The 11,561-nt window shown below is 39.1% G+C and overlaps 1 protein-coding gene across 1 annotated transcript; it reads left to right on the top strand.

Annotated features, from left to right (window-relative positions):
• The first annotated feature begins 204 nt into the window (after positions 1-204).
• LOC121957414 (CD59 glycoprotein-like) lies at positions 205-2,665 on the top strand. The gene is made up of 4 exons (XM_042505982.2): positions 205-224; positions 486-563; positions 1,325-1,432; positions 2,344-2,665. Exons 2-4 carry the CDS (start codon positions 506-508, stop codon positions 2,502-2,504), a joined length of 327 nt encoding a protein of 108 aa, XP_042361916.2. The 5' UTR covers positions 205-224; positions 486-505; the 3' UTR covers positions 2,505-2,665.
• Positions 2,666-11,561: the final 8,896 nt, after the last annotated feature.

The following is an 11,561-nucleotide window of genomic DNA, read 5'->3' as shown; positions in this document are numbered from 1 at the left end:
CACCGTGTGGATTTTCAGTAGGCAACAAAAGAAAACAATATATTAAAACTATTAATTATTACTCTTTGTGACATAAACAGTGTGCTGAATTGGCCAATATTGTAGATGTCTGAACCACATTCACACATGGACTCTGAAACCAAACAAAAGGGTTGTTTACTTTTCCTGTTTTTACAAAAAGCCTCTTCTTCATGAGCTGAGAGTCATTTCCTTCACTTTGACAGGTGAGTGTTTGCTGACTATAGAGGTAACAATTTGTGGTCAAAATTTTAATTTTCCATAAAAATGAATAATGAAAAATATTAATATGTACTTCCAAATTAATTTGTCTAATAATTCTATCTCTTTAGCCATTTTATGTCATATTTTATCAGTTATTGACTCCTTTCATGTGTTGCTCGTTTTTTACTTCCACAAAGTTAATTCCTGTCCTTTAATCCAGCTGTGAGAATGATGTGAATTTCCATTTTGGTTTTGATTTTCAGACGTGACGGTGCTTTCAGTCATGATGAGGAGCTCTGTGATGTTTTGCCTGGCTGTCAGTTTTGCCATGTTTGAATTTGGTAAGAAAAAAAGGGGTGAAAGAGGGAATCACATGCTTTCATTAATGCTCACTTTAAAAAAAAAATCTTTTGTGTTAGCTCCCGAAAAGTGCAGCCAAGTGGGACTAAGCCACAGAAATTATATGTTTCACAAAGAGAAAACATATCAGCCTGAGGGAACGTTTGGCAGATCAGTGTGCAGTTTGCATGTTCTGCTCTTGTGTCATTTTTCTCTAGTTCATACTATGCAGAGTCAATGATGAATATTCATTCAGAATATTTTCAATGGTGTTTCAGGACAGGCAGTTTCCTCTGTACATAGTTGTGTTGCAGTTTTTTTTTAATTTAATTAACTGACAAAATTCACATATTTGATATATTTGACATATGAAATACAACACATCAGGGACATACAATTTTCAAGTTTATAATGATAAATTCACCTATTTCCGTAAGTCTACCATCCTCTTGTTCATTATAATTTCAGCATAATGAATTAAAATGTGTGAAAATTCTGGCGGTGCTTCTTCAGTGTGCAATAGTCATTTAGTGTTATGGGTTAAATCCATTTAACTTTTTGTTTCCTGACATAAAAGATCACAGTTCCATCACAAAATTATTTACAGATTATGCAGGCAAATATATCTGACACTGAGAAACAGCAACATGGCTTGATACTAGATAACATGACTTTGCACAGGAGATGAGTTCACAATTTCCAACACTGACCTGCAGACTGAAGTAAGAACCCAAATCCATCGAACTCTCTCTCGTCCCTCCAGGTCTCTCGCTGCAGTGTTACTCCTGCCCTGATGGCTCCTCCAACAACTGTGAAGTCAAACAGGATTGTAACCAAGGTGAAGACAGCTGCCTCAAACTCACCAGTGGTGGTAAGCATTATTAAGGATTTAAAAAGTGCAAAATCTAACAATACATGAGAACGTAGAATCTTTGTCTAGTTGAACGTAGTTAAAATGGAAACAGCTGTTATCTGAGTGGCGGGATGGAGGAGGGCTGTTAAAATGGTACAGCACTGACAGAAATATTCATGTAAAAGTAATGGGAATTTAAAAGGACCCCAAATCAAAAACACGTATTTTTTTTTCTATCTGTAGTGCTGTTTATCAGTCCAGATCGTTTTGGTGTTAGTTGTCAAAAGTTGGTGATATCAGCTGTAGATGTCCGCCCTCTTTCCGATATGATGGAAAAAGATGGCACTCTGCTTGTGCTGATCAAAGCGGGGGTCAAGAAAAACAAACAAACAAAAAAAAAAAAAAACTCAGCAATGTCTCTTTTGAGAAATTATGACCTGGTTACTCAAGATAATCTACAGATCTTGTTGTAAAAAGTTTCATGTACGAGCCTCTCATCCATGAGTAGATGCATGTTTCCTTCTGTGCAGTGAGTCAGGTAGGCAGGCAGTAGAAAGAAAATGTATAACTGTTTAATTAATATAACATTTAATTCCAATCAAAACAGCTGACTAACTCTTGACAACTGACCAAACCTCATCCACTTATAAAGGCCTTGACATGTCTCTGAAATCTCAAGAAAGGGTCCATAATGAACCCTCAAGCTTATATTTCTGAAACTATTTTCATTCAAGAAACCAGTATGTATGCAGGTGATAAATGCACTAAAATACATGCGTTTATTTCTTTGGTGGTTATCTTCTAGACACATTACATTTTGAGTAAAAATGCTTTTAAATATGTTTTTCATTGGTCTTTCTTTATATTGTCATCTGTTGTAATAAACATTATTGTTATACTAACAAAACTAATGCTATGTCTCCCCCCAGAAATGACCTACACTACATGTATGAGGAACGCAGACTGTGACTTCATGACTTTGGCCGGCAGATATTCTCTCCCTAACTTTGAGTTTAACTGCTGTCAGTCAAAACTCTGCAATGGCCAAGAAAAAAGTGCGCTTCAGAAATTAAAGGAATTCTTTGGTTAAGAAATGAAAAATAAGAACAAACTCACTTAATTAAGTTCTGATTTCAGTATGTTGATTCTTCTATGTATGCAGAATTTAACTGTTGTAACACTGTTGAACATTGTACAACACTCAAAGTCTAAATTAAAATATCACCATGAAGACGCAGGTGACGAAATCAACTATCTTTCTCAAGAAGTTCACTTTAAGTTCTGATGTTGAGGTCGACAAATCAACAGTGACACGAAAAAGGCTTTTTTTAGTCCAGTCATGCTGGTAGAGTTTGCCAAAGACTGTTTTTCAACATTTATTCACACCGCAAAAATCTTCATATAGCAACACATCTTTGTCTATATTGGATTCTTAAGTCTTATTATTCTGGAAACATTACAATATTAACCAGTTTATATGATTATTTCTTAATATAATTTGTGCGCTACAATTTGTTATTGTCTTTTTTAAATGTTTTTTTTTTGTTTTTTACAAAGCTACTGAAACAAGCTGTAAAATATTGATGCAGTGCTTCCATTTACATTCAGATTAATTGACGCAAGACCATGCTTCAAGTTTTTGCAATGCCCCTTTGAGATGTGGACCATCACATTTTCCTAAAATAATACCTTGTTGAGACAGAAGTTTTTTTTTGTAGCAATGGGTGGTATAATCCTACAAAAGTGTGCATTCACTTGAGTAAAAAAATATTTCCCCAATTTTTCTGAATTAATGATCATCTCACAATTGAAAGAAACATTTCTTTGAGAAAAACCCCTGCACTTTTAGTTCTTTAATTCATGTTAATGTAGATGAAAAGGAGATATTTTTTTCTAATGTGAATGCATTAAGCCACAGGTCCACACCAATTTTTTTTTTTTAATTTGATAGCTCAAGGCTGCTAAAGCACTCACTCCTCCATGCATCTCTAACATAGATAATGATTGATGTAATCCTAATACTGCTGCACAACACAAAAGCACAGTCTAGTGAGAAAAAAACTAATTTGAGGATAAAACTGATCACTTCTAATTTAGATTAGACAACACATGGTGGGAAAGACTAAGAAAGACATAGAGACAAAGGAAAATAAATCCTGGCAACAGACGGGTCAACACCATGATGCTCTTTGTGGCTCAGTGGGCTGAAACACACTGCCCACTCAGTGCAATGTATGATGGCTGGATTCAAACCTATGATTTTAAAAGCTCTCAATAAAAACACTGAACCTGCTGAGGCACAACAACAGCCTGAAAACAGCCTGACGAAGAACATCAAAGTCCACCAGTGTACGAGTGTCTGCTGCCGCCCTTGAATAATAATTAAGATCGCATTGAGTTTCTAAACAAGCTGCTGTATTCCCCTACAGCCGATTATAGAATAATGTGGTGTTTCTGCAGCAGTGAGAGTACGATGTCTTAATTTGTTGACTTTAATCAAAAGAAGGACAACATCTGTTACCTGAAACAGTGTGTGTGTGTGTGTGTGTGTGTGTGTGTGTGTGTGTGTTTGTCTCTTCTATCTTCATGATGTCCTCACATGTCACGAAATAAGATTGAGAGAAGACATTCATTTTGTACAAAACCTCCCCCACATTTTAAAGTTAGGAAAGTTAAGGGTTAAAAGAAATCATTTAACATCAATGTGCATCAAGGCATGTGATGCTATTTTTTGATGCTATTTTTTGCAAAAAATGTGTGTGTGTGTGTGTGTGTGTGTGCGTGTGTGCCTGTGTGTGTGTGTGTGTGTGTGTGTGTGTGTGTGTGTGTGTGTGTGTGTGTGTGCGCATACATGCTACAACCCTGTCCAGGTGGCTAGATAATTAAAAACATTTCTCACACTTGATTTTACATTGAAATCTCAATGATAACATCTGGAGGAGCAAGGGAGGAAAAGACCAGGTGTGTGTGTGTGTGTTTGTGTGTATGTGTGTGTGTGTGTGTGTGTGTGTGTGTGTGTGTGTGTGTGTGTGTGTGTGTGTTTATGACCGAGAGAGAAAGATTAAGATGAGCTGAATTGGATGGAATCAACAATACTTTAGTTATGTAATTAGAATAAAACAAAGACTAATAAATCAGTCCTTCCAGGATTTTGCAGGCTGTTTTTGTGATTGCTGAGGTCTGAAATACTTGATTTCAAGGCAGTTTTTCAAAAACAAATGCGATGCAAGTTGTGATGTTTATAACCGTTTTTTTTTTTTTTTAAATAAAATCGCAGGGGCAAGTCAAATTTGCAAAAATAGTTGTCAGGATGTCTCAGATTGAGAGAATATCATTATGAGCACTTAACGTTTCCCACAGAACTAGAATCTCGATGTGATGGCATGGAGGCAGCAACAGCTGACTGCAGATCAGTTGTTGCTGTTGCAGTGCTAAAGGACCATGAATCACTCTTTTCCTGCTCTCTCTGCGCACTTACAGCCAGCACCCATCCATTAAAAGGTTCCAACTATCTCACGCTGTCTCCGAAATGGCCCGACTATATCATTAAACCCATCAATAACCGCTGGAAAATGTTAGAGGTGTGATTCTAACAGTTAGCCTTTTCACCTTGGTAGTGACACTGTCCCAGGCACAAAGCTCACACTCAGTGTCACGATAAACAAAGAGAGAGAGGGAGAGAGAGAGAGAGAGAGAAACAGAGAGGCTGAGGGAATCAATATGCTGCACGCGGGTCTATAATAATATGAGATTTTACCCGGTGAATGGACAAGGTCACAGGAATGAATTTGCATTTGTTGCTGCGATTGCAACATCCTGGAGGGACTGAAACAAGTTATACATTAAAAAGTATAGACACATCCGCGTAAATGTACACGTGCATGCTCGTGCAAGAGCATTATACTAACCAAACGGGACACACTCAAAAAACAATGCCAATAGAGTGCTGAAAGGATTATGTTATTTTTAAGGAAAACCAGGAAATGAGCTTCGCCCTGGTTCCCTCATCAAAAAAGGATTTTTCCATTATGCTCTGTGGCAAATAAACATTTATGACACTCACATGTTTTGTTCAGGAAGATAAACCCCACGAATCTAGCCTAAATGCAATCACCAGAATTCAAAAGCTAATGTTAGGCTGTAAATGAACTACACCGTGGACACACGACTTTGTCATCACCACAATGAGGCTGTAAAGCCATGTTTGTTGCGCTGATGTTCTGTACTGTCATTTAGCTTCTAGTTAGCAACTGCCTTTTTCAAGAAACATAAAAGTTTCAGAATTCATGAGTAGGGTATTTACTGATAATTTGAACGTCATAGAACAAAACATGAAAGTCTCTTAAGCTTGAGTTAACCACATTTCAGACATTTAACCAAAAACCCATAGACTTTGAGGCGAGGGAACCAGTACAGTGCTAACTCATTTCTAGAATTTAGGGCAAATCTCTGCGCCACAACCCCAAAAACCAAAAACTTGCCACCAGAAGGAGTAGCATAGAATAAAGTAGCAATATTTGAGCAAATAAACAACAGTTTCTTATTATTGGTTATTTGGCCAGTTGTCGAGGCTTGTCACAGGTAAAAGTGTCTGTGATCAAACCTTCTGTAAAGACTGAAGAATATATTTCACAAGCGATGATGGATCAGGAAAAACCTAATGTCTCAGCCTGTCTGATCAGCCTGTGAGACTGACAGGGAGGAGAGCTTCCTGCTTTAGAGTCGAGTGCATTTCACAGACGAGCCAGCAGCCTGACACAGAAGGAAAAAACAACAGCTGACACGTTGTAAAGCCTTTGTTCAAGCACTGAAATATACACAAAGCTGGATGTGAAGCCTGCAGCAGCACGTGAGAGCGTTTTAGCTGAGATCCATAAACAGCAGCCGTAATCAGACAGAGTATCAGCTGCTTTTTGAAAGGTAGAAGCCTGTTTTTTAATTAACAGCAGATGTTTTTCTGGTGTGTTGAAACAAGGAGATGTCTCAGCGCACAACTGAAGATTAAAATTTTTGAGAAGTGTTCTTGTTCAGAGTGTGTGACGCCTCAGGAGCTTTGTGTTTTCTCTCCACACCTCTGCCCTCTCCTTATTCTCTCACTCGTTTTGGATGTCAACATAGTTATGAGGACATAAAACTGTTTTTAAATATCAAAGACTTCTAATATGCAGTATCATAGATTGTTAGTGTTTTGTCTGTTGTCATGTGCAGTGGCTTGAGAAAAGAAATGACAGTCCTCCCACTGCTGACTGTTTTTGTGATTAATGCGACCAATTAAACTCCATTTAATGGCAGCACTTCCTCTATAGACAGAATCTATTTATCCTTTATTTGATTCATATTCGGTCTGAAACTTTGTGTCTTGTTCAATCTTTTAATGGGTTTTTCTCTTTTTTTATATTTTATTTTTATGTCATCATTCATCTAATGTATTATTTGAAGATCATTTACAGGGAACATTTAACAGAAAACAGATCCAGATTTAAAAGGAATAAATGCATTTTGTTTCCTAATGAGTTTTGCTGCATAACAAAATTTATCCTGGGCACAGATCATAGATTGTATAAAAATAATGGACGTCATCACCGTGACGTCACCCATTAGATTTTGGACTGCCAGTTCGATGCCTTGACTTTAGCATTTTGGCTGTTGCCATCAAATAACCATAACTGGACGAAAGGATGGAGCTGTGGAGGAGCGGGGGGCTGATCTGACTTTCACACTTGATACAACATTACTGTTCTTGAGAGGCTGCGACGTTCTCACTTTGTTAAGCTTTAATCGGTATTAACAGCTTAATATAACTCCTGAAATTCAGTTTTGGTTTTGGTATGCCACCATAAGATTTTATGCTCAATCTGGCCACCCCTGGGGTCACCACTGCTGGGTCGTGGATATGAAGATGTCCGGGTCCAGACACGGGGGATGGAGAGGGATGTCAGCTTAACAAGGCGAACACATTTAGGTCATTTTTCTAACAAGAGGGATGGCCTTTCACCCAAATTGCCTACTGTCCACAATAGTAATCTGCCAGCAATGTATGCTGGCCTTGCATAGTTTTGGAGCAAAAATACATCTTTACCCTAACTGAGAAATTCCTCATCTGGCCTCTGCCCTTCACCAACACTTGCGCTTGGTTTCACTTTCACTTTTTTAAGCGCTAACACAGCATCGAAACGAAGGAGACAGTTCCAACTATAGGCTACTAAAGCAGTGCGCATAAATGTGGTTAACATTAACCTTAGAGAGAGAGATTCAGTCAAACATGTTTGAGCATCAGTCACACCCAGTGACAGCAGAAGTATCAGAGTGTTAAGTGTGGTTAGCATCTCTCATGTTGCTAAGTGAAAACATTAATAGTTGTGAAAATAAATAATATCTGCTGTGATGTTACAGTGTTCACTTGGGCCACTCTGTGTTGGAGCTTTCTAGTTTCTTTGCTGGTGTTGTGTTGAAGTCTGAATAAGACAGTGATTGGCTTTTGTATTAGTTATGTTACTTATGTAGCTTGCCAGAGGTTTGTTTGAATCTCAGTTTTTAGGGAAGTGCATGTACATTAAATAGAGAAAATGAGAAAACTATTGTTTTTTTTTGGAAAAAAAATTACTTTTTGGATTTATTAGATAGGACAGGTCAAGTGTGAAAGGAGGTGGGAGAGAGGATGACATGCAGCCATGCAGCCAAGGGCCGCAGATTGGAGTCGAGCCCGCAGCAACTGTGGCAAGGACAAAGCCTTTGTACATGGGTATTTAGTTAGTTGTCCATGTTTCAGTCTAATCATGGACAGAGAGAAATGTTGGTGACATAAACATAAGAGAAATGCATTTTTGAGAGGATCTTTGGGGACCTTTGAGGTTTACTTTACTGTAAAGCTTTAAGCAGAGAAGCAGCACGGATAGACACTCCTGTCTCTCTCCAGTGTGGCGGCCTGGTGTCAACAGGCTCTGAACTGCTACAGGTAATAAAAGATACCGGCCGGATCTACAACGAGCTTCACTGTCACTCTAAACAATCTTGTCTGATGTGTCTTTCAGGTAATCGAGGAAGCAACTGGTTTGATTTTTTTCTCCCTGTTGCTGTTGCACTGTTGCACAGCAGACTATCGCCATGGAAACCAGACCTGTAGAGAGCTGTGTATAATTTTTCAATTTTTTTTATATATAATCTCCTCTAATCCTGGACCAATTAGTTTCAGACCAGGATGGAGAGGAGGAAAGTCTCTCTCTCTCTCTCTCTCTCTACTTCCCTTGATGCTTTTCTTTTTGTCTTCCTCCCTCCATATCTGTCTCTCAGTGTCCATCTAAATCTGTCTTCATTTCTGTCTCCATATTTTTGCTTTAGGCACAACAACTGCTGCACATAGACACACACACACACGAACACTCATACACCAGATCATCCCACATTAATTTAGCCCCCTATTAATCCAATTAGCTCGGAGAAATTGTTGATTTCGCTTCATCTGTTCTCTCTTGTCCTTCTTTTTCCCTGTGTCCTCCTTTTAGTCCTGGTTTCTCCGGGAAAAGCCCACTTCTACTTCTGCCACAAATATATGTTTAACACCGACAAAAACTAAAAAAAAAATCAACCCGTTTGCATGGCTTCCCCCCTCACCAAAACAGTGAGTCATGTAGATTTTTAAAAGAATTTTTTTTGATTCATTCATGTGTCTCTTTGTCTTTTGCTTTTTTGTTCTCTTGGGGGCCCTGAGGCATGTGTGTGTCAGAGATCCCATGGGGTGTGTCTCTCCTGGGTATCTGCAACATACATGCACATACTGGGAGGACACACACGCACGCACACACGCACACACGCACACACGCACACACACACACACACACACACACACTACACACTCTCATTGTCCCAGTTGGGGGTACAGGCTCTGATCTGGGAGAGAGAGGCGCACAGCGGGAGTACGAGGGGAAAAGATTATACCTCTGGGGCTGATACACATACACACACACGCACGCATGCACGCATGCACACACACTGAACTCACAAACAGAAAAACACACAAAAATACAACAGTCCCTGAACTTTGAACAGTGAAGTAAGATTCATACAGGCAGAAAAAACACTGAACTGACTGAACTGTTACATATTTAACTTTTTCATGCCACATAGATGAAATCCAAGCGTTTCACTCTGTGTACCACACTCCACAAGTAGCTGAAAAGTCAATGCATTTGAGTGACTCAGTTTTGTAGGTTGGTGGGACATGGAATTGGGATACGGCTGTTGAGGCTTATATTCTTCTATGTGTCAGCTCTGTAATAGTCCAATAGACCTGTCCAGGGTGACCTGCCTCTCGCCCAGTGTCAGCTGAGATAGCCCGTGGATCCCTTACAGGATAAGCAGTTACAGCTAACTAATGAGGGAAAGAATGTTTTTTTTTTTTGGTAACAGAACAGTTTAAACAAATTTAAACTTACCAAAGCACACATACACCGATTGTTTCTACCCCTCTCTTAAAATTAAATTCAAATTGCTTTATTGGCACAATATATTTGAACATTATTGCCAAAGCATCAGGTAAAGAAGATACAATATTATAAGCTAAAATACACTCTCTCTCTCTGTCTGTCACACACAGACAGATTCCCTCTTTGTCTTGGTGATATGTAATGACCATTCAAGCATAGAGGACCAATAGAACTGAGGTCAGGGGTGAAAAGGGGGCAGGGGTGTACCAGTTCAGTGTGTGTGTGTGCTTAGATGACTTCCCCTCACTGAGAACTCATCAGAAACCAAACACACTTCAGATCCAGAGAGGACATCAGCGATCCCGCCCACACATCTGACAGCATCATCAGCAGTGAACTCAGATCAGCTCTCGTGGTGAATTGTTGCAGGAGTCGTACTAACTGAACCGTGAGACGACGTGTCATGTTTGTTGGTGAAACTGCAGCCAGATGCTGTCGGCACATGATCACGGTCGCTGTCGTTAAACTTCACGAAATAAGAAGCACAGAGAAGTGATGACACATACAACATGGTCCTCAACGAAAATATCATCAACGTAAGATGTTGCTGTAGATTAACTTCCTGTAAATATCGCCTTAGGGCCCTGACACACCAAGCTTTGATTTGCCGTTGGTCAATGTCGGGCCGTCAGTAAGTGTCTGTTACCCTAGTTTTTTGCTGTGTGCCCCGCAGTGTTGTCACTAGTTGGCCCCTGTCGGCTTTATTTTGGGCGATTCAGCATGTTGAATGACTGTTATAGCTGTTCACTCTGATTTGCAGTCCAGCTTAGTGCATAAGAAGAGAAACGGAAATGAGAACAGTAAACAAACAACTAACTCAGAGGGTGTGAGATTACTATTATGTAAAATCATTTTTTACTACTGAGCCCTTGAGCCAAAAGGAGTGGTAACTGTTTCTGAGTTTACTGGCGCACAGTAAATATCATTTGTTCTTTCAACATCAGGTTGTGTTGTTAATGTGCTCACTGTCTGATTAGCGTCTTGAAGAAAGTTCAAATTCAACTTTTTAGCCGAAACACAGGTGAGGTGAGGTGACACAACAGTCTGCATTCATCGCATCTTGCACCTTGATGTCAGTTTGGTGTGTCCCGGCCATGAGAACCTGTACAGATGTCCATCTATAAGTGTAATTAGATTTTTACTAGCACTGAACAAAAATTTAGGGCTGTGCCCACCACAGAATATGGCCAGCCGGATTTGGCTATTTAGTGGAAACATTTGACTATTTGCCCCCTTTTTTTCCTCATCTATATATTTATCAAACAACACTTTATCAAATTCCCAGATTTATCAGCAAGATTTGGCGGGGCGTTAAGGATGATAGCAAGTTATCCCTCTGAGCTAATATGCGCGAACTATGCAAACGGCGGATTGGAAATGTTTGCGGACACAAGATATCAAACAAAAGCCACAGACTGAAATGATTAAGTTAAAAGGACCAAAATTTCCCAAGAAGTAAACTACTCACTGATAAAATAAATAAATAAAGCTATTGCAGAATCTCAGTAAATTGATAGGTCTCCATCTGATTATTAAAATCTTTGACTTTTAGGGGGAAATCCTACAAAAATGGTTTATTACAGTACTTATATATTACATATCACCTCTTCTCATATTAAGTGGTGATCAAAATAAAGGTTTTTAGTGACAAAGTGCTGCAGTTT

Source organism: Plectropomus leopardus, chromosome 17 (assembly GCF_026936395.1).
Source record: "Plectropomus leopardus strain MGB_pleo_1.0 chromosome 17, ASM2693639v1, whole genome shotgun sequence".
Lineage (NCBI taxonomy): Eukaryota > Metazoa > Chordata > Actinopteri > Perciformes > Serranidae > Plectropomus > Plectropomus leopardus.
This window is presented reverse-complemented; position numbering and strand designations above follow the sequence as displayed.

What these genes read in the sequence shown, in the direction of transcription:
- LOC121957414 (XM_042505982.2), top strand. Translation starts at nt 506, where the DNA reads ATGATGAGGAGCTCTGTGATGTTTTGCCTGGCTGTCAGTTTTGCCATG. An exon ending in TTTTGCCATGTTTGAATTTG is followed by an intron (nt 564 to 1,324) that starts GTAAGAAAAAAA and finishes TCGTCCCTCCAG; the next exon opens with GTCTCTCGCTGCAGTGTTAC. An exon ending in CCTCAAACTCACCAGTGGTG is followed by an intron (nt 1,433 to 2,343) that starts GTAAGCATTATT and finishes GTCTCCCCCCAG; the next exon opens with AAATGACCTACACTACATGT.